Source organism: Ceratotherium simum, chromosome 18 (genome assembly GCF_057802395.1).
Source record: "Ceratotherium simum simum isolate JZ-2026a chromosome 18, ASM5780239v1, whole genome shotgun sequence".
Taxonomy (NCBI): domain Eukaryota; kingdom Metazoa; phylum Chordata; class Mammalia; order Perissodactyla; family Rhinocerotidae; genus Ceratotherium; species Ceratotherium simum.
The window spans coordinates 28,470,342-28,493,588 of NC_141917.1; the positions used below are offsets into that span (position 1 = coordinate 28,470,342).

General features: G+C 39.1%; 2 protein-coding genes across 2 annotated transcripts in view; one reads left to right on the forward strand and one right to left on the reverse strand.

The window, feature by feature from the left end:
* Nucleotides 1-8,728, forward strand: part of TTC23L (tetratricopeptide repeat domain 23 like) — a 58,914-nt gene extending 50,186 nt beyond the window's left edge. The window contains 3 exon segments of the mRNA XM_014781578.2: nucleotides 770-852; nucleotides 8,544-8,598; nucleotides 8,600-8,728. Coding sequence (XP_014637064.2) covers nucleotides 770-852; nucleotides 8,544-8,598; nucleotides 8,600-8,713 — 252 coding nt within the window. The 3' untranslated portion in view covers nucleotides 8,714-8,728.
* Nucleotides 8,729-15,096: 6,368 nt separating this feature from the next.
* Nucleotides 15,097-23,163, reverse strand: RAD1 (RAD1 checkpoint DNA exonuclease). The gene is made up of 6 exons (XM_004422718.3): nucleotides 22,990-23,163; nucleotides 22,241-22,505; nucleotides 20,701-20,809; nucleotides 19,088-19,346; nucleotides 16,573-16,671; nucleotides 15,097-16,235 (listed from the first exon to the last, which is right to left on the reverse strand). Exons 2-6 carry the CDS (start codon nucleotides 22,433-22,435, stop codon nucleotides 16,052-16,054), a joined length of 846 nt encoding a protein of 281 aa, XP_004422775.1. The 5' UTR covers nucleotides 22,436-22,505; nucleotides 22,990-23,163; the 3' UTR covers nucleotides 15,097-16,051.
* Nucleotides 23,164-23,247: the final 84 nt, after the last annotated feature.

Below are 23,247 nucleotides of genomic sequence, written 5' to 3' on the forward strand. Positions count from 1 at the left end.
TCTGTGCAGCTGTCTCCTGTTACTCTGCCCTGAGAGTCTCCTCAGCTCCATAGTCTTAATTCAGGGAGTCTGCTGAGCTCCACTTTGTCCCCTTCCCTATATCATGGCCTAGAAATGCTCTCAAAGCAGTAACTCTGGGGCAATTGTAGGGTTTATCTCACTTGTTTTTCCTTTCTCAGGGATCATGGTCCTTTGTTGCCTGAGCTTCAGTGTCTGGAAGATCATTTCATATATTTGGTCTACTTTTTCTTTTTTCAGTTGTTTCAGGTGGGAGGGTAAATCTGGTCCCTATAATTCCATCTTGATTGGAGAGAGAGGTCAGCAACAAAATTTTAAATGGAAAACTGCCTAATAAAGTGATGTAGCATGAGAATGCAATGCAAATTTGGGACACATATACAGATTTCATTTCTATCCATCCATTTGGTTACACCTATTTAGAAAATCCTGATGGAAACCACTATGGCACCATGTTTTAAATAGGGATGCTGTCAGCTTTCGGCCCAGTTACTTTGGTTATCCATAGCCATGGGGCAGTGGTAGGTGCAGTGAAGTGGGATGATACACATACAGCATGAAGGGTACAGAGCCTTCACTTCAGACTCCTTTTCCTCCTTGGTAGGGAACCAGGAAGAAATGTAGTTCAGGCATTTAAAATGTAAACTTGTGATGTCTCAGTTCCATTGGTGCTCTCCTGAGTCTGGTTTATAATTAAGGTGCTTACTACCTGATTCTCATTAACCTGTTATGTTTCTCAACTCTCCTACAGTGTCTGATGATTCAAATCCTTTTATATGGAAGTGAGCACAGTAGAAGCAGAGACACAAAAAACCTCCTTACTCTATTGCAGAGGTGAGTTCTGGCCCTGACCATCAACCAGGTCATCAGTGTGGATATGTGGATAGCATGGCCTCTCCCAGATTCATTCAATTAGGGGTGCTTCACCTCTGTTATTCTTGCTAGTAAGGCAAAATGCCAACCTGTACTATGATTTGGCCAAATCCTATATGGGAGGTAACTAGTCGATTTCTAGTAGTGTCTCAGAACCCAATATTATAGGGGTCTGCTTCAATAATATTTAATATTTATAATATTTCTTTCCATGCTGAGCATTATAACCAAATCATACAAGACAGTGTCTCAGCTGACAGCCTGTGATAGCTACAATATGGATTTATACAAAGTAAATGAATACATTAAACTTATTTTTCTTACTGAATATATAAAAGCTAGGTTCCTAAACATGAGGCAAGTTTTTTTGGGATACAGTTGACTCCAAAGTTAGTAATAAAAGAGCCTCTTCAGATTCTTTGTTTAAATGTTTAGAATTTAAGCCAAAGAGAGTGTTTTGTGCAGACTTGCCCCCTTCTTTATCCTTGCTCTTTGTTCATCTCAGAATGATGTTGACCTTGAACTATACTCTTCTAAAAAAGAAGAGAATTAAAATTTGTTGAGTGTATACTAAATCCCTAAAACTGAGCTAGGTCCTATTCTTAAAGTGTTTAATCCTCACAAATACTCAATAAGATAGCTCTTATATGACAGAAGGGAGCCCAATGTTCTGTAAGGGAACTTGCCTAAATTCACTTAGTCTTGGAGGTTTGGACCCAAGCAAGTGTGACTCTAAAGGCCATGTGCTCTTCCCCTAGCGCCCTCTGACAGAGAGGGACATCATGATGGGGTGAGAGTTAGGACTGTGATTGCAGTTCCCTGGAGGTGGCTCACAAACAGTACCTTTCTCGCCAGGCTGGACAAGTGGGGGACAAGATGAGCATAGAGAATACATTCAGCCCATCCTATCCCCACCCCCCGCAGAGCCACACCTGAAGTAGGCCCAACAGAAGACTGTCGCCTGCTCTATCATTATCCAGGAGAGGAGGTTCTCTAGCCTCTCTCAGTAATGACCGTGTTAGAAGGGTATATGGGGAACTTCGCCTCCTGCCTGCTAGTGTATACAAAAGTATATTCTCTTAATCAATAACCATAACAATATTAATAATAACTACAATGTACAACTCATTCTAATTCCCTGGCACTGTAAAATACAAATACTGTTTTTGATCCATAAATAACCCTATTAGGTAAGTATTTTTATCTCCCAAGTTCAAGTGATGAAACTGATACTCAAAGTTTGAGTGTCTTGTTTAAAATCACCTAGCTGGGTAGATGTAGTAAGATCAGCAGGTAAGTTTCCAGAGCCTCATTTTACATATGGGGAAACTGAGGACTGATATATTCAAGTTAATTTACCCAGGAAGAGGCAGAGTTGGGATTTGAACCTAGGTCTCTCTAACTCCAGAATGTGCTCTCTGTAGGCAATGTAGCTTGCATTCTGAAGGCAGACTATCTAGATTTAAAACTCAGGCTCCAACACTCGGCTCTCTGACCTAGGTGAAGTTACTTAACCTCTCTCAGTCTCTATTTATTCATCAATAAAATAATAGTACCTTCCTCAAAAGTGGGTTTTCTGAGAATTAGTAAGATCATATATAATATAGCACTTAGATCGGGGCCTGGCAGGTCCTAAACACTCAATGAATGTTGGCATAATAATAAAAATAATAATAATCACCTTTCTGAGATGCTGGAGATAATAGGTCAGAATGTTAAATAAGAAGCTTCTGTATATCACTCCAACTATTATTTAATATTAAGAGTAACGGATAAAGAATATACATTACTGGAGTCAACCCTATCATCTTAACCTGCTTCTACCACTATGTGACCTTGGGCAAATCACTTAACCTCCTTCAGCCTTGGTTTCTCCATCACTAAAATGCAGATAATAGTATACCACATAGAGCTGTTGTGAGTTTTAAATAAAATAATGTATATAACACACATAGGACAGTGCCTGGCAGAGTATGTGTTCAATAAATGTCAGCAAGACACCCCTCCCCTCCTTCTCTGCAGTACCCTGCCTTTTGCTTCCAGGGCAGCAGATGAGAATATTTGAAATCAGGGATAATTATTCAGCAGTATTACCGTATGTTTGAGAATCTGAATCTCTGAACATATCTAAAGTACATTTTGTGCTTTCAAGGTAATAATAATGAAACTAAAAGAACAAAGCATGTAATTTCAGAGAAAAAAATGCACGATGCTTCCTTTAAAATTGGAGCTAAAGCTCTACTCAGCTTGTATTTAAAAAGAGAAACTTCAGAACAGCTGGCGTGAATCTATTTCCTCAGTAGCCTGAGGTTGCTCTTCCTTCCAGTCTTTTACTGTTCCTTGTCCATGATTTGAAAAGAATCACAGGAGGAGAAATTAGGAGGCATTGGTATAACCTGATTCAGACCCCAGGTGGTATGAGTTTCTTTAGGTGCTTGGAGACTAACTCTTCTCTCTGTAAATGACAATGAGACCTGGACCTACCAAGCAAGTCCATATAAGGGGAAAAAGGCGTCTTTCGAAGGACTTTGCTGTAGCAGAAGTTGAGTCAATAAAGGTTTTTCTTTCCCTGAAACCAGCCCGTATCTCATTCCTCAAGAACTGCTGAGCAAAGCTATCGGAGTAGCTGCCAAAGCCCAGATGTGAAAAAAACCCAGGACGAGAATTGTTCTCTTTGCTCGAGCATCTCGCTGGAATAATCAATCCCAGATGTCCTGGAACTCTGCTCATTTTCCAGTGTGCTCTGTGCTTTTTAACCCACCTCCTCCGGAAACCCAATGACAACACTCACTGGACTTGCATTGCCAGGAGCCCAAATTCTTGGCTTTTGAAGCCCCTGCAAAGAAGTGAAAGCAGAACTGGCCCCTTGAAATAGGAGTTAATTCCAAGGTTAAATGACAGTTGCAAGGGCCTCAAATAAGATTTTAGTGTATAGAAAAGGCACAGAAAATCTCAGATTTGGAAGTAAACTTCAAGGTTGTTTAGTCCAACTTTTACCTAAATCACAAATGTACTTCAGTTTTAATCCTTTACACATCAAGCTGCTTCTAATGACCAGAAATACTAATATAAGATTTAGTCCTCTCAGGAAAACAGACACACACGAGCAGATGACAAGTTGGTCTGTAGTAAAGCTCTAATGGAAATGTAACAAAGAGGACAAGTAATAACCTGTGAGGCTGGAAATGTGGGTGGAAATGTGTGCATGTTGGGGGTAGGGTGCTGGGTTTTCAAAGAAAAGTAAAATATCAGCGGATAGAAAAGAAGCCAGAGAAGGGTGTTTCAAGTAGCATGAACAAAAGCACAGAGGCATGGAGATACTTGATATTTCTGAGGAAAAGCAAGTAGCCTTGTGGTTGTAGTTTAAGGAACATAAGTTGGAACATGCTGGAGACAAGTTTGGAAAGATAAATTGGGGCCAGATTATGGATTGTTTTATGTGCTAAGGAGTTTAGAATTTATTCAGTAGACAGAAGGCAACTATCAAAGAATTTTGAGCAGGAAGTGATATGATTATTGGCTTTAAAATATTAACTCTTGACAGCAATGGGAAGGATAGACGGGACTTAGGGAGATATTAGAAATAGGGAGACCAGTTAGGAGGCAGATAACAAGAGTCCAAGGGAAAGATGTTGAGAGCCTGAATTATCTAAAGCCATAGTAGAAGGCATGTGGAGAGGATGGGTTGAGAAACAATTTGGAGTCTGTAGTGACAAGACCCTGGCACCAATTAGATGTGAGGTACAACGGAGGCAAGAGTCAAAGGTGGTTTTGAAGTTTCTAACTTGGGCAACTGGGTGAATGGCAATGCTATTAAATGAAATAGTATTGGCAAGAGGAGATCATCTCAGAGGATGTCTAGGAGGTCTGAGGAAGATAATGATTTCCATTTGGGATGTGTTAAGTTTGAGGTACGCACAATACATCCACTTGGTAATTTCTAAAAGACTAATAGGTACGGACCAGAAGCTAAAGGAGATAAATTCTGAAGTTAAGGGAATGGATAAGAAACCTATGGAATATGTATATGTGAAATGAAAAGGCTTAGAAAAGAAGTTTGGGGAACACATACTTATTTCAGAGAGAATATGTGTGGTGATTTGAAATCAAAACAGATGGGGCTCAAATTTGAGCTTTCTCACATAAAGTGAGACTTCCTAAGTTTTCCTTTCTTCATCTAAAAATAATGTGAATAATAAGAGCACTCTATTTTAAGTGCTTTACTTAACATATGGCACACAGTAAGCTTCTGTGAGATGTTAATTATTGTAATTATTATTGTATTATCTAGGGGTCATGCAGGAGGAACTGGGAAGGAGACTCAAAGAGTCTTTAGAGAATTAGGAGAGTCAGGAAAGAATAGAAAGGAACTCATAGGAGGAGACAGTTGCAGAGCAGGAGTGGTCAATATCACTATCATAAAAGACACAAAGGGGCAGTTCAAAGACGAAGAAATGCAAATGGCCAATAAACACAAAAGAGGATTTCCAATCTTACACAGAAATCAACAAATTCAAAACATGAAATACCATTTTTAACCTATCATATTTGTGGTAATGAAAAATACAGGTAATACAAACCCAGTTCTGTCAAAGGTGTGGGGAGATCAGCCCTCTCAGTACTCTATTGATGGTACTATTTGTTGATACAAACTTTTTGGTGGGACATTTTGGCAAAAGTTAATAGAATGTTTAAATGCATGTATCCTTTGACTCTGAAATAGCACTTCTAGGGATCTGTCTTTTGAAATACTTGCACAAATGCACACACACAAATATATATATACCTGTGTGTGTTTATAATAGCAAAATCTTCAAATCTACTTAAAGATTTGTTTATAATAAGAAGAGTAGAAAAAATTTAAATGTCCACCATGAGAAGCACTAGTCCATGTTTAGGACCATATAATATAGTCATTCAAAAGCATAAAGTAGAGCTTTGAAGAGTCACAGGAAAATATCACAGATACATTGATTGTTAGGGGTAAAAACAGGAAAAAGTACGTATTAGTGAGCATTAAAAATAGTATAACCCATAAATATATGTAAATACGTAGTTAGTGAAGCTAACAGTAGTTACCTGTGAGACATGGGACTATGACTATGGAGGACTTTCAACTTTTATATTTTTCTGTGTTATATGACTTTTTTTAAACAACAAATATATATTACAGGCATACCTTGTTTTATTACGCTTTGCTTTATTGCACCTTGCAGATATTGAGTTTTTTACAAGACTCTCCACCAGCAAAAAGATTACTACTCATTTAAGGTTCAGATGATGGTGTGCATTTTTTAGCAATAAAGTATTTTTTAATTAAGGTATGTACATTGTTTTTGCAGACATAATGCTATGGCACACTTAATAGACTATAGTATAGTGGAAACATAACTTTTATGTGCACTGGGAAACCAAAACATTTGTGTGACTTGCTTTATTGCGAAATTTGCTTTATGGTGGTGGTCCGGAACCAAACCCACAATATCTCTGAGGTATGCCTATATATCTGTGATAATAAAAATGATAAATTTTTAAAAAAGAGTAGGGCATATGTATCAAATATCAAGAGACAATACAATGTATTGTTAAGAGAATGAATTAGAGCCAGATGCCTGGATTATAATCCCAACTCTGTTGTTAACTACGTGACATTGAAAAAGTCACTTTACTTCTCAGTTTCCTCATCTATAAAATGGAGATAATAATAATACCTACTTCACAAGGTTGTTGTGAGTAAATGAGTTAATGTAAGTAAAACTACTCAGAAGATGCCTGACACAGTACGTGCTAAGTAGAAATGCTGGTGATGATGTGAAGAGGATGATTAATAAGAAGCCATTATATTGGCAAATTGAAAATCATCACTGACATTACAGCGAGCTGTATTGGTGGAGCAGATTTTTGAGATTCCTCTTTGTGCAGTATCTGATGAAACACCTCCCCAAACCAGGAACTCACTGATTACCTGTCCAAGTGGCCCCTTCCATTACTGGACAGTTCTAATTGTTAGAAGAATATAGTCATCAAGGTCATTGACTTGAGAGTCAGACAAATCTGTGTTTGAATCCGGACTCTGCCACTTTCTATGTATCACTGGGCAAATTATCCTAAGCCTCAGTTTTCTCCAATGAGGATTAGAATAGTATCTAGAATATGGAAACATAATGAAGAGTAAATGAGATTATTCACATAAAGCACTTAGCACGGTAGTCTATAGTAAGTGTTCAATAAATATTAGCTATTTTTACAGCTCTAGCTAGTCATCCAAACTTGCTGGAAGTATGACAGTATGGAGCATCAACTTCACCTTTGTCCTTGTTAGACGTCTCTAGGACAGCTGCATGCCACAAAGTTATTTTGGTATAACTTTTATGGGTCTTGAGCTGTAGAAGCCACCAGGAGCAAAGAAAAGCATCCTTTTTCTTTACAGGATGGGCAAGAAGGAGGGTGCTTGAAAGCCCATTAATTAGTGATCTACTGTCATTTTGGTCATGTGAACAAACAGAACAGCCTCTTCTGGGCCGAGGGGCTGGGGAGGGAAAGCTAAAGAAAAGTAGGGTGAAAATGGAGGATTTGGGGTGCTTATCTCCAGAGATAACTGCAGCAAGTAGGAGAATAGGTGATATGCTCAGTAAGTTTTGTTTGCCAAACCAGTCCTGGGCAAGACTTTAGTGATGAAATTCTTGCTCCATCAGGTGGATTGTTTCTAGGCTGCTGCATTCATAGTCTATTCCTATCATTTGTTAGTAAATATTCCAACACTGCCTCTACAAAATTAATGGGGAAAATATTTGGGCAAACCTTGGTGTATGAATGGGTGGGAAGCTCCATCTGCTCTAGCACCCAGGTGCCAAGGGGCAGCAGCTTTTCCAAATCAGGATTCTAGGACTAGCTGGAGGCAATGGGGCAGACAGAGAAGTGAAAGCTAGGAGCCTTTCGCTCCCTCCCTTAGGGTCTCCCTGAAAGGGAACAGAGGCTACTGAGCCACCAAGAGTCAGCTCAGGGTACCTTGTCTTTAGCAGAGCAGTGAGGGAACTCTACAATCAACAGTGACTTTGCTATGCCCACAAAAATGGATAGGAGGGTATAGCATGGAATAGGGCAAGGAGGGCAAATATATTTCCTCTCATGGGCCCACTCTGTTAGTGGTTTCCCAGAGTTATGCTTGAAGTTCCAGAGCAAAAGTCTGGGTCTGGTGGAGCTTGATTTATTAGTATTGTCTGCCATGGGGTATGGGTGGGGGAATAGCTGAACTTCTGCCACGAATTTGCTATCTAGGCCTGATGAAAAGAGCAAGGCACCTTGTGTATGAATCCCAACTCTGCTATGAAATAGCTATGTAACCTTAAGTCACTTAAACATTCTGAGCTTCATTTTCCCCATCTTCATCCATTCCTTCAACAAACATCTGGTGAGCACTACTAAGCGCTAGATGCAGTTAGAGCTGCAGGGGGTAATGAAGATAAATAAAACATGGTCATTACTCTTAAGGAAACAACAATAGTGCAAAAGACAAACATGAAGAAATAATGAAAACATGAGGTATAAGTTCTGTAGTAGAAGTCTCAGTGCAATGAGAGCAGAAAGGAGAGAGAATCTAAGAAAGCCAGAAGGCTTCATAGAGAGGGTTACATTTGAGCTGTTTTTTGAAGGGCGAGTAACAGTTCATCCAGATGGAGAAGAGAAGCCATTCCAGGAAGAAGTAACTCTATATGCAAAGGCATACAGGCATGACAGAGGGCAGGGTATCGAAGGAATGGTAAGTTCCTTATGGCTGTTGTACCAGACAGCATTTCCTAAAGGGCACTGCAAGGAATGCTGATTCCAAGGGATGGAGGAGGGAGAAAGGCTCTGTGGCAGAAATCAGTGTAGGAAAAAACCAAACTGGGTTATACAGTGAGACAGGTTCATTTCCTGAAGGATGTCTCAGAACTTTTAATATACTAAACTTCCCTATTGGCATGTTGGGAACAAATTAATTTTTAAAAAGCCACTGTATTTATATATACTTGAATTCTTTTTGAAATGGCCAATGATTTAAATTTTGGCAAATAAAACCTTACACTGTCTTTAAACCAAAGCAGAGAAACTGTCTAAGGTTTGGCTTTATTTAAAGCAAGGAGGGTAGCATATGCTGGAACTGAGGGTACAGGAATGCTTTTGTAGTTTGGTAAGGAATTTGGGCCTCACTTCAGGATACAGTAAGGTCTTTATGAACAATGACTATCTCAGCAATGAACTATTTTGTCTGATCACAGAAACATGACTTCAACACATCCTTCAACTTCATCCCTGTGAACTAATTTTTCTTTATGATTCATAGAAGTTTAGACAAGCCTGGGCTCAAACCCTAGAACCACCACTTTCTGGCTGTGTGTAATCTTGGTTTCCTCACCTGTAGAATGGGGATGAGAATAGTACCCATTTCTTAGTGTTGCTGTGAGAATGAGATAATGTATATAAAGCAGTTATTGGGGTGCCTGGCCCCATAGTAATCATGTGATAAATAACAGCTAACAGCTATTTTTATTTTTACTGAAACCTAGGCTTTCACTTTATTACCTTCTAGTTACACCGTTGGTGCAGGAAGCAAAAGGAGATTAAGGGCTAGTAACTGTGAAAAGCTCCCACAAAGCTGGTGTGGAAAACATTTTGCTGGTTAACATCTTAAAAGTGAGCTAGAGCTTATCAGCCCCTGGAAACACAGATAATTTCATAGACAAGGCAGTCTGACACCGTTACTTACATCCAAAGAAGAGAATGCATACACCATGGAAATCAAGTGTCCTTTCAGTGACCTGAGGATTTCAGGCAAAGGGAACCCTGCCACCTTGTGGTGGGAGAATAGGAGGCTGAAGCTGATTTCTAGTTGCTCTCCCAGCAGAGATCCCTCTCAAATCTTCGCCCACCTCTGATTTTATGAGATCCCCGGGCAATTACTTAATTTGTGCCTATTTCTTCTCCAAATTTGGAATCACACTCTCTCTTGGTTTACTGAGAAGGAAGTTCAAGTGCCAGATAGCTTTCTGTAGTTTACACAGTCATCAGCAGACAGAGAATGAATCAGAGTCTTTAGTGGGATTTGCACATAAAAAAACCCTCAAGTTGCTCATAAAATTTTGTATCTCATATTTCTGTGGAACACATTTTTTTCAGCCAAATAGGGGCTATGGAAACCACACATTTTTCAGGCTGGATGTCTAAACAGGAGGTGACTGAAGAACACTTAGAAATTGTGTTTTTGGATCATAGTCTTTTGGACCAGATTACTTCTAACCCCAGGCCAACTCCTCCAGTATTAGGAAATCAGAGTTTGGAAATCTTTATGGCTGGAAATGGGGAAGACAGATCCTCTTTTTATCACTAATACGGCCTCTAAATCTCTGTGCTCGTGAGAAAAAAATCACCTGAAAAATCACGAACTATATATAAAAGACCCTCAATTAGGTAAGTTTTTTCAGCTGTGATTAAAAGCAATCCAGTATCTTAGATATCCTTGGCTTGCCATCTGAATCAAGGGAAGAGCTCCCCTCTCTTTAAGGAGAAAACCCAAGACACTAGTACCATTTTGGAGGCCTATTAGGAGAGTCAGCATTCCAGTGGTATGGTCACATGGTGAAATGGTCAGTTGCCTCAGACTGAGTTCAGCCTTCTAGCTCAATAAGGCAGTGATTTGGTGCTGGAAGGAGGAAGAGAAGGCAAGAACCAAGAAAAATGCACAAATGGTTTTCTCCTTTCCTCTAGGTCTTCTGTTATCACTAAAGAGAAAACCTCTATACAAGATAGCCAACAATAAAGCCAAACTTGTTGACAAAAATTCTGGGCCACAAAATATATTTATCAACACATAGCCGTGGTAGATCAAAAGCAGAAGAACTAAAGACTCTGGGGAAAAAAGGTCCACTTAGCAGCAGCATCACAGGTAAAATACCCAAGGGCCACTAGAAACCAGGATCCTCATCTGTAACCTGGGGGGAAGAAATCTTTTTTTCAGACTCATGCTTCAAGTTAGTTTCTTCTGTTACTGGAACTCCATTACCTTCCATTTCCCTTTTTCTAACTCTAATTTCATTCTTTTCAGTTCTGATTTTTTAAAAAAATTCTGCAATACCTAAGTAGTTTATTGGTGAACACTTGAATATACTATTTGGAAGTATTTTTAATCATAACTTGTTTGAGGTCACTAAAACTGCTTTGTGAGAAAATGTTTGATCTTCTGAAACATTTGCCCTGATCTGATTTACTAAAGTCAGACCATGTTAGGGTCAGAAAGGGCTTTTTCATTCTTATAAATGAAGAAACTAGGGACAAGAGAGATTGATTTGTTCAAGGTCAGTCTGGTGATTATAAAGCAGAATTCCTGAATCACAGATCATCATACTCTTTCCATCCCACTATGCTGCCCCCACCAAACTGGATTACAAAGGCTTGTTTTAGGAAAGGAATACTCAGCAAGCTTGTTAAAAAAAAAAATCCTTAGCAGCTGAACAAATGTATATCTAGGAAAAGAAACTGGCAATCTTGAATTATATTTCTTTCTCCTTTGTGTATTCAGAGACAAAAGAGAAATAAGATTTGTTTGAGTTTACACTATAAAAAACTTTTATTTTTCCTTTTTCATTGCTTCTCAGTTACCTGAGCTCATTTAATGGAGCTCAAAGACCTTATGTCTTGGGGATCCATGTCTCTTTTTCAACATCTCCGTCTCTCACTCAGTGCTTATAGAACCACATTTTTGTTCTTTATTCAAGAAATTATTTCCTTTCAGTCACCTGCTCAATGTGTAAGACCTAATAATCAACCAGTACCCACAGTATAGTAGTGAGTAGTGTTCTGCTGTGGCAGAAGTACATATATATCAATTAATCCAATGGCTTGTCCATAGACTGGTAGCCTTTCTCCTGGCAGCTGCCGCTATCCCTTAGCTAATTCCCAGAATGCTTTAGGCTTGGCACTCAGGACTAAGGTCTCACGTTGCATCCCTGACTGAAGGTAGCTATATTCCACTGACCTTTTCTGCAGTGCTTATTAACTGGTCACCCAGTCTGTCACTGTTAATTTTAGCCCTGTCTGGAGATGAGATTGCTGTTCTTAGCCAGAATATGCTGAATTGACTAAAGTTGCCTTAGAAGAGTTGCTTCTATTTTCATATATCCAGTTGAAAATGGATATTTAACAGTGACTGTAATAAATACAAAGTACTAGAAAGAAGTGGCCAATCAGACTCCATTTTGGGTGGCACTAAGATTTTTAAAATTTTACTGTTTTAAACAGTAAAATTTGGCAGATCTCCAAACCGACAAACCTGTATCGATAAAACAGCATAAAGTGTAACATTGTAAAATAAAATTTTATGGTGTAACCCTGTTCTTGCATTTGAAATTTGTTTTTAATATTTCATTTTTCTTTATTGTCAGTGTAAAGTTGCTAACTATCCATTTTCTGAGATTTTGATGTTAAATGGTGGTGATAATGAATGGTATAGTTTTAACAGCCTCATACCTGACAAGATAAGTTGGCACCTCTGTTGGTCCTAAAAGTTTTAAAATTTTACTATTTTGTAAAGTCCCCAAATTTTAAGAAACCACATTAGAATGTTCAGCACAATACCACCTAATATAAAGTTGCATTCTCACTCGGAAAACAGTAGATGAGAACCTAGCTACTTTCTAAATTCATAGCTGGGAACCAGCAATCTGGATAATCCAATCCAATCAAACATTTGATGTTTCTAAGGGACCTGAGCCAATATTGTCATAAACAATTCTTACATTATTTTTAATTAGCTAACAAACAGGCATTGACATTTTTGAGGTGAATGAGGGTTTGCTATTTTCCTACAATCTCAGTACCAAGTTAGGGGGGAAAAAAAAATCAAGCCCAGATCAAACTGTCCCATATACAGGTTTTAATAAACATTTATTAGCAAGCATGCAAAAAAATGTATGCAACCTGTTCTGTAAGTTCAGTGAAGCCCTTCTTCTGTTTTGGTAGTTCACCTGCCACTTTCTATGGAAGGTCCACTTAAGGTGAACTTGACAATATTCCAGGGATGGGATTGTCCTAATCCAGCAACACGCAAACAGAAATCCTTAGACACAATGGCAGGAAGCAAGATCATTTAGGGGTCAAGCCTCAGACACCAGGCCTAAGGGTACAGACTATAGGCCTCACTAGATTCTTATATCATTTTCATGCAAGGGTGGGGAACTACTATAAAATAATTTAGCACATATATGCTGAATACCTCTAGTTTTACCAATGAGAAACACTACTAATATCTACTATATTGATCGACAAGCTACTAATTTCAAAAGGAAAACCTACTTCAAACATTTACTCTGCCAATTATTAAAACCTCTGGCAGTGGCTAAGGTATGGATCCCAGAAGCACTTGTAACAGCTGCCTGTGGGCTTTCTGATCAGAGCACTAGCTGTCCACTCCCGGAGTGGGAAATCCATGTTGGAGCTGCCAACTGCTGCTGGGGTGCATGTAACCTGACACACGTATAAAAACACTACCGAACACATAATTGGGAAAAGAAAAAATACTACACAATTTCCCCAATTTCTCAGGACTCAACAGATTTTTGTTTCAGGCGGGGCAGAGCTGGCAGTGTGAAGACAGGGAAGGGGAGAGGGGCTCTACGTTATTCTGAAAAACTCCCCACCCTCAGCTGTTGAGAACACATGCTGCCCTTTCAGCAGCAGTAACTAACCCTTCCTAGGACTGCTTGACAACACCACAGACACTCTGTGGCTTCTTAGAAAATGATGGTGTTACAAGACTTATTTTTATTATAAAAGTAGAATTTAACAAATCATTTCTTATTATTTTGGACCATTTCATCAATTCTAGGTGAAAGCACATGATCATCAAATAGGGGGTAAACAAATTAAAAATGGAAAAAGGGATTACCTACCCATTCATGCTAAGAACAATTTTACTGAAAAGGAACTGAGAAAACTTCAAAAAGGCAAAACTAAAGGTCTTAAAAATAAGATTATAGTCTTTTATATGCAACATATGAAACCAATTTGTAGTCACCAAAGCGCCTGGTCTGCCTGAGGAAGCACTCCCCCTAGTGGTCTTTCATAGGATCTAGAACAAAATTAAACTAGTAAATTCCTAGGTCAAATAGGCACACACACAAATAGGAAATTATTAAATCAGTACCTTGATGTTAGGGTGATTTAGAAAGAATCAAATTCATTAGCTTCTGAATTCTAAATAGTTAAAGATACGTGCAGCTAAAATAAAGTCTTAAATGTGCAAAAATGTCAGTGTTTCCTTATTAAATCCATATATTTTAAATTCTTCATAGGTTCAACTTTTAAAAAATACATTAGATCAAAATAAATTCAGAGCTAAATAGTTGGAATTAAGTAGCGACTAATAAGATGCTAGAAGATAATCTAAAAGTGGAGGTTCTTTCATCTAACAAATATTTATTGAACGTCTATAATATACTAGATACTGTTTTGTTCACATACCAATGAACAAAACCCAAAAATAACCACACTATGTTAAGTTTAAAGGAAAATTGTAGTCCTTGAAATGTGGACTGAATCAATATTTTATAACTATGTTTTAGATTTTTTCTGTTTTTGGTGTTTATCTAAACAAAAAATATTTGGACAACATTAAGTAGATCTATTCATTTCCTTCTCAACAATATATTGTACTTTACAAAACTCCAACTTATTTTGTACCAGCTGGGCATCCAGAGATTGCTGGGGAGACTTATTAGTTATCAGGCACTCACCCTGGTCTAGACACCCAGAATTGCACACGTGCCTGGGAGCAGTGCCCACCAGTGCGGTGCCGGAGCTTTTCTCTGAAGTGCTTTGTTGCAATACTCTCCAAACCGAGTTCCTCTAATGCTGTGTGGCCTATTTTACAGCAGGGCATTCCAAATACACCCGCAAACTTTGGTGAATATCATTCAACGGTTCTCAACTATCAATAATAGCATGGGGGCACTTTTATTTGAGGGAGGGGTGGTCACAATGACTGGCATTAGTGGGTAAGCGCCAGGGGGCTAAATGAATCCTGCAGTGGGATGACAATTTCTTCCTATGAAGAACTGTCCCACCTACAAGGTCAACAGTGCCCGCCCACCTAGAGACACTGAGCTGTTGTCACCTGGTACTGAAACTTCATTTACGTTATATATTTTTTCTGCTAAAAAATAAGTCAGATAATTTTAGTATTATATTTTATTAAATATCTACACGCCACAAAAACTATTTCATTAAACGTTACCCAAGAAAGTGCAAAATCACTTAATAACTGGTTTTCTACACCTTGGTTTGGTTGAGAAACTTTTAAAGGCAAATAGAAGGCATCTAACAAGTACTTACTGCACTCAACAGTTTTGAGAACAAAAAGAAAATCTGTAATCTGAAGACTACTTTATATCTTATTCATAGACTTCTTCAAAATTTATACTTTAAAAATAAATCATATAATTATTCAAACTTGTGTGGTGATGCCTAAACTTCAGAAGGTTTGTGAAGAAATCAGATGTAAAGCAATTACTTCAAGGCAATTAAATGCTATTTAAAAAAAAGTACGCTTTAAAACAGTGGTTCTTAAACTTTAGTATGCATCAGAATTTCCTGGAGGGAAGCTTTTTAAACTCCTGATCTCTGGGCCACCCTCAGAGCGTCTGACAAATTCCCAGGTGATGCTGATGCTGCTGGTCTGGCCACCACACTTGGAGAATTACTGCTTTAAGATATAGTCTCTGGAATTCAAATGAATAAGCAATCCCCATTTGCCTTTGCTTTTTCTAATAGTAAATAAATAAAAGAACATCTCAGATATGGCTTCATCAAACTTCAAACTTTAGACTCTTGAAATGTCCTACTTCAATAGAATAGAGCATATAGTTAATTCATCTTGACTCATAATGATTCCCGTGAGTAGAAAAGACAGAACCACAGGATAGTCCAGTACTGGATAATCTACAACTACATGAAAACATTTACTTACAAAATACACAGCAACTATTAGGGTACAGGGACCTTGCTCCTATCTCCACCATGCTGCTTCCCTTTAGAAAATCCAGTAAGAAATCATGGAGAGGACTATACCCAGAATGAAAACATGGCCTATCACGAATGTATACAGAAATACCACAGTGAGTTGTCATACTTAAGGCTCAGATTCAGGAAGTTCTTCATCAGGGCAGCAGTAATATTCCACAAAACATATTTGTCCATCTTCATTTCTAATCATATACTGTAGCGAGAGGAATCCTCGGTTATCTGTCCGAATAGATACCTTACAAGATAGGACTAATGCTTTTGTAGAGGGTTTCAGTAAAGAAATCTTGTATCTGCAGAAGAGTAAATAAAAAGCTGTTATTTGGACAACTTAAAGCAGTGCTCACAACTCCAAGTAAAGGACAAAAATTAGCCAAGAACTATCAAGTAGCAAATAGAAGAATAAAACCAAATTCTTGTTCAATTTGCTAATATTTTCTCTTTATTTTAAAAATTTCATCCACTATTACAACCCCAATCCCCAAGTAAACCCAGCACCCTACTGTTCATTTTTTTAAAATGCTACACTGTTTTCAACAGATTGAAAATTTTTTTTTAATATATTTAATAGAAATTTGGTATTTAACCTCACCTTCATCATCAGTGGCAACCTCTATATTAAGAACTCACCTGTTGACCTGAGTCTGATTACAATGAAATGATTCCATCAAATCAGAATCTTTGGGATAGTCAAGGTGGGAGCTTCCTGCATTTCCAAAAGTCGATAACCTATAGTAGAAAATGAGAAACTCATTTATTCATTGGTGCAACAATAAGCCACATTAGGATCCAAATAAAGAAAACACTTCCTAAGAAGCCCATTCTGGTCAGTGAAACAGATATGTAAAAAACGTTGACAATGCACCATAACAATTACTATAATGAAGATTCCCACAGGATGCTGTCGGAGTACAAGGGAAGTAGCAACTAACAGCTTTGAAAAAAAATCAGTTACAAAAGGAATCCAGGAGGTTTTGCCTCAATTTCAGTACCTTAATCCTACTCTGATATTGACCTTTCCTCATCCTTAAATCAGAAATATGTAACAGAGGAGAGAGAGTTGACGAGTGATGGAAGACCCTGATCTACATCAGCCGCAAGCCTGGGGTCCTGTTCCCTATCTTCACTGCCACACCAATACGGCTTTTCCGTATCTTAGACTGCCTTCAGGCTGTTTTATGGTTTTCCTTGCTTGGTAATATCAGCAGTTTGTGTGTAGACATTTATATATGTTTATATGTTTACTTAATCTGCAAGAACTTATTGATCATTTGCTATGGGGTTAGCATACTGCTAAGTACTATATGAGCACAGTGATAGAAACTAGGTGCTGGTTTTCCCCAGGATCCATCTTTTCTCTTCTAACATGACCTCTTTGAGCCATCTCATCTGTGCCCAGCCATGATGTTTCCCAAACCTAAATTTCCAGTTGAGACTATTCTCCTGAGCTCCATATCTATGTATCTAACTACTCCCCAGTGTCACAGGCACCTCAAATTTAACTTATTTGGAAAAAAATTTCAACTCTCAGTTCCCCACCACCAAATCATTTCCCATACTGGAGATGAAAGATACCATGATCCATCTAGTTACCCAGGCTGAGAAAGATCATTTAGATGAGGATCCTCTGAAATACTTTGTTTAAGTGCCTGTAACTTTTTTTTTTTTTTTTTTGGTGAGGAGATCAGCCCTGTGCTAACATCCGCCAATCCTCCTCTTTTTTTGCTGAGAAGACGGCCCTGGGCTAACATCTGTGCCCATCTTCCTCCACTTTACATGGGACGCCGCCACAGCATGGCTTGCCAAGCAGTACGTCGGTGCGCGCCCGGGATCCGAACCAGCGAACCCTGGGCCGCCGCAGCGGAGCGCGCGCACTTAACTGCTTGCGCCACCGGGCCGGCCCCTGTAACTTTTATTCATATCACTGCTTAAGTAGGGTTCCACTGATTTCCATTTTGGCTAACATTTTATCCAATCTTGAGACAAATTTTTAACTGCCTAATGCCATGAGAAGGGCCTGCAGTTCTTCGAAAGTAGTTATAAAAAGAACAACTTACACCTCTCATTCCATATGTATTTAGCTCCTTTACTCTTTAATATTTTGAAACATTTCAAAAGAGAAGAGATGTTTAAATCCTCTCTCCAAATTGATTCTAATCCTGAAAAGAGACTTGCCATTTCATAATTTGTTGGGTCAGAACATCAGGAGCAGCTTGATGGTTTTTGACGTTGTATTCTTGCTGAAAACTGCCCTCCCTTAGGAAGCTTACTTTGACCAATCCTCCCTAAGTACTCACCTGCTGGTTCCCTAAGTATCTATGTATATTATTTCGGTACTTAACGGTATGCAATTTTGTTCCTTCTATGCTGTTTCACACATCTCGTCCTTGCCTTGATTTTAAGGTGTTCCTTCCTTAAAAGGTAGTTACTAAGGTAGCTATGGACAAAGCAGGTCCTAGTGGTACTAGTGAATGGACCATGTATACAAAACATCTACTTCCTTTTGCATCCTATACTAACCTGAAAGGAAAGAAAAAGAGATACGGGGCCGGCCTGGTGGAACAGCGGTTAAGTGCGCACACCCCGCTTTGGGGGCCCGGAGTTCACAGGTTCACATCCTGGACGTGCACAGACGCACCGCTTGTCAAGCCATGCTGTGGCGGCATGCCATATAAAGTAGAGGAAGATGGGCATGGATGTTAGCCCAGGGCCAATCTTCCTCAGCATTAAACAAAAGGGAGGATTGGCATCGGATATTAGCACAGGGCTGATCTTCCTCACAAAAAAGAAAAAGAGAAAGAAAAAGAGATACATACCACATAATACAAACAACTTTTCCAAAAGTTTAAGCCCAGTTTTCCTCATGACATAACCTGATCTACAACAGTAAGTAATACAACAATGAAAAGACCACTGGTTTCTGAATCAGGAGCCTGGGCTACTCATCTACACTACCTGATGATGAAGCTTTAAATAGTGAGTTAATCTTCCTGGGTCCTAAGTTTCCTGATCTGTAAAAGTATGAGGTAAGAGTAAAAGCTCTCTAATATTCTGAAAATTCCAGGAACCTGGATTATAAAAGTTCCGCATCCTAAGCAAATGTGTAAGTAGTACATTAACTATAATTCCACTGCGTTCAAATTACCTGAAATAAGGCTTGTCAGGAGACATGGTGATCTGCAGGACCTCACTCGTCATATCCAACTCGGAAAATGCTTCACGGAGCCCCTCTGACTGCAGGATAACTTTATTAATGACATTAGTGCTGCAGAAATCAAAATCCAGAGTCTCTTCAGGCTCCTGAGTATTGATTTTACAGACTGTCACCACTCCTCCTTCTTCCAGAAATAGCATCAAAGGGTAACCATAACCTTGGTAACACATCCGAAGTGCAGTAAAAGTCCCTGCGATGGAAATAAATCATACTCTGGGCTTAACTTTACAGCTCTGGGTTCACCTTCTCCTCAAACGATATATAAAAGTCCTCCAGAATATTTTATTCTGCCCAATTTCTAGCATATACGTATGTATCTCCTTATAAGAAGGGTCACATCTTGCCTGATGACACCGTGTGTAGATAATTCCAAAAATAACTGCAAGAAAATTGGGAACCAAAACAAAATGTAATCTTTGAAATCATTTTCCAGCTTGCCAAAAACACCTCAGAAATAGCTTATTGATTTTATATATATACAATTTAGGATAAACAATCTACATGGACCATTACTGCAAGTAATGGAATTGGTGCAGAATAGGCTATGCTACTTCTGGAAGGCTCAATTTGTGCAACAGTCGATTGCTCTGATATTGTCTGTACTTTAATGTCAGTATATTCACCATGATAAGGATCCTTCCAACCTTTTCTATTGGAAGATATTCTTTACAATTCCTCAAATTTTAAGATCAAATTGGGAGAAAAAGAGAGGGTGATTAAGGGTGGTGTGGGTTTTAACATTGCAGACCACTAGAGAGGAGGAGGAATATGACAGGATAGTCTAGATCTTTTCCCTTCCTGGATGGAGAGCTATAGTGACGAATGGGGGAAGAAAGATGCTTTTATGAAAAACTAGTTGGGGAACACTGCATTAGAAAATGTATAATTAATAAGAATGGAATTGTAATATTTTCTAGAGAACAAAAACTGAATTTTCCCTAGCTAATTTCCAGCTTTCTTTCCTATGAAGTAAAATCACTCTCCTGGGGATTCCTTGTAGTTTTATATCAATAGCAACTGAATTCACTATTCAAAAAAATCCCTAAACAAATATATAAATATTTTAAAGGAAAGCATTTAGGAAAATACCTATAATTTATAAACAGGGCTTAAAAAAAAAGCAAACAAATTTTGAACACAGTAAACTAGAAGTCAGGAGAACTGGTTTCAATTTTTCTCTGCCACTAACTGTGTAATTCTGGACAAGTCAGGAAAAAGAAGCAATTTAAAACATATTTCACATTCTTAAAGATATTTACATGTTCAAAGTCTTCTTTTGGTCAGTTCAAATTTAAAAATCCCAAAAGCTTTGTAAATTAAAAAAAGATGAATGTAAATATTTTTGCAAATATGAAAAGAGCCACAAGCACACTTTCTACTAACATTGTGAAAAGTCAGAATCCGTGATTTTGACCAATGAAAAAGGAATTGACAATTTTCTAAACAATTGTTTAGATTACTTATTTCCAATAACTTTTCCTGTATTTTTCTGACCATTCTGTATAATGCTTTTATATCATTATAATGATAATAAAATGGTTCACCTGGCGTAGGATTTGATCCAAAAATAGATAAGCAGTCTAAAAGGACAGTTAAATTAATTCGAAAAGTAACAGACTCTTCCTGAACCGTAAACTCTTGAAATATTCCAGCCTATGAAAAAAAGGAAACATGAAAATGTAGTTATAGATATTAAAGAATGAAAACTCAAAGTTCTAGATTTCACTTGATATGTTTTAAAAATAACAATATTGTGCTAACCCTGTGAAAGTCATTTCTGATTACCAATCAAAACATCTTAAGCCTTTTCAACCATTATCCATTAGAATATGTACTACTACTCAATAGTTAGACATGTAACAGTGGTTTAGGTCTCATGTAAAACTTTATGAGGGGTCCTTCATCTAGCTTCTCGGATCTCAACCATTGCCCACATGACTCTCCTTTTTGTGCCCATCAGTATGGCTAAGGTCGCTTGGAAAATAGCCAAACAATTTGATAACGCATGAGTGATATTAGTTTTCAATTTCTTTTTAATTTTATTTATTTATTTATTTATTTCCCCCAAAGTCCCAGTAGATAGTTGTATGTCATAGCTGCACATCCTTCTAGTTGCTGTATGTGGGACGCGGCCTCAGCATGGCTGGAGAAGCGGTGCGTCGGTGCGCGCCCGGGATCCGAACCCCGGCCGCCAGCAGCGGAGCGCATGCACTTTTTTTTTTTTTTTTAAATTTTTTTATTTATTTATTTTTCCCCTAAAGCCCCAGGCGATAGTTGTATGTCATAGTTGCACATTCTTCTAGTTGCTGTATGTGGGACGCGGCCTCAGCATGGCCGGAGAAGCAGTGCGTCTGTGCGCGCCCGGGATCCGAACCCGGGCCGCCTGCATCGGAGCGCACGCACTTAACCGCTAAGCCACGGGGCCGGCCCAGAGCGCATGCACTTAACCGCTAAGCCATGGGGCCGGCCCCGTTTTCAATTTCTTTTAAGGACAGGAACCATATCTTATTTATCCCTCTATACCCAAGGTCATACTGTGCACTTAAGTATTCAAAAAAATGCTGAATTAAATCTGAAATCCTATCTGAACCATACAAATCTTTGTTTGTAAGAACAGATTGTATTATAACCAATAAAAGGAAAAATTTTTTGATAATAGGGAGGTAGTGCTAAAGAGTATATACTCTGGAAACAAATGTTCTGGGTTCTCATCCCAACCCAGCCACTTGCTAGCTGTGAGACTGTTGGCAAATCATTTAATCTGTGCCTAAGTTTCCACATATGTAAAATGGGAATTATAACGGAACCTACCTCATAGGACTATTATTGAGAATTAAATGAGTTAAACATATAAAATACTCAGAAGGGTGCCTGGCCTATAGTTTAGCTTAATACATTTTAGACATAATATTAACCATTATCTCTGTAAAACAAGATGAGAAATGAATTTGTTACCAGGAGAGAAAAAGATTCAAATGATATAGTGTTCTCTAACTTATATGATGTCCAGTAAGACCTTTGGAATTCATTAAACTGGGTGAAGAATATTATATGTCACAGGCTTACAAGTGCCTCCTTCCATACCTGAATAAAAGCATTTGCTTGCACACACTTTGCATTTTCCACTGTAACCTTGATTCCATTTTTAGTAGCGAAACAGGTGGCATGGTCCCGGAAATGAATAGCCTTCAAGATAGTGGAGAGATTCCTAACGTTGTCAAGGCTGGCCACTAAGCTGTAGTCATTCTCATCTTGGATCTGTTGCGTTAGGAGGGGCATCGTCCACTGTACATTCGGGCCCGAGGGATGCTCCTGGTGCCAACACCTGCTCCCGCGGATCACGAAACACCTGATGAGATTCGACAATAAAACCCCCATCAATGCTGGCGAGGCCCGCGATTGCAACCTGCGCTGAGGCCAAGTGGGAGAGGCCTGAACGTTGAACTCGGCCGACCAGGGATTGAACCCCACCTCTGCCACCTAACTGCCCCTGTAACTTTGGGGGAAGTTACTTATCTCTCTAAGCTACAGTGTCCTCGTCTTTAGTAAGGGGACAATAACACATGAAAAGTTGTGAACAATGAAAATAGGCAACTAATACGGTAGTTCTACTTGGGGCCAGTTTCGCCACGCCAAACTGGGGCTACGTATCCCCCCGAGTCGGTTTTGAGCTGTCCGGCGCCCCCAACCTCGCCTCTAACAGAATACGCGATGCGGGGGCGGGCCCCGATTACACAGAAGATCCTCCTTGAGTCCCAGACAACCCTGCTCAACAGCCTGCTGCAAGGCGGCATGTTTACTGGTCCCGGGATCCCGGGGCACGGAGAGCCTACCTTTGCGGTGGAGTCTGGATGCCTGAAAGCCCTTCCGGGCCAGGTCACCGAGAAACCGAGCTCCCGGGAAACCCAGGAGGAAGTGCAGCGCCTCCCGCCACTCTTTTCAGATCGCCCAGCCACCTCGGCCACCGTCACCATAGAGCTAGACGAGGCCTAGAGAGCCGAGAGTACAGTACCACAGAGACCGGAAAGAGACACCATAGAGCTGAAGGACGACCGCAGAGCCGAGCGTACGGTGCCATAGAGATTGGGAAG

Bases quoted from the DNA above. Each gene is read 5' to 3' on its own strand.
- RAD1 (XM_004422718.3), bottom strand. From the start codon at position 22,435: ATGCCCCTCCTAACGCAACAGATCCAAGATGAGAATGACTACAGCTTA. The intron at 16,672-19,087 runs GTAATTTGAACG...TTTCTACTATAG, and splicing joins CCTGACAAGCCTTATTTCAG to GTTATCGACTTTTGGAAATG. The intron at 16,236-16,572 runs GTGAGTTCTTAA...ACTCTTCTGCAG, and splicing joins AATCAGACTCAGGTCAACAG to ATACAAGATTTCTTTACTGA.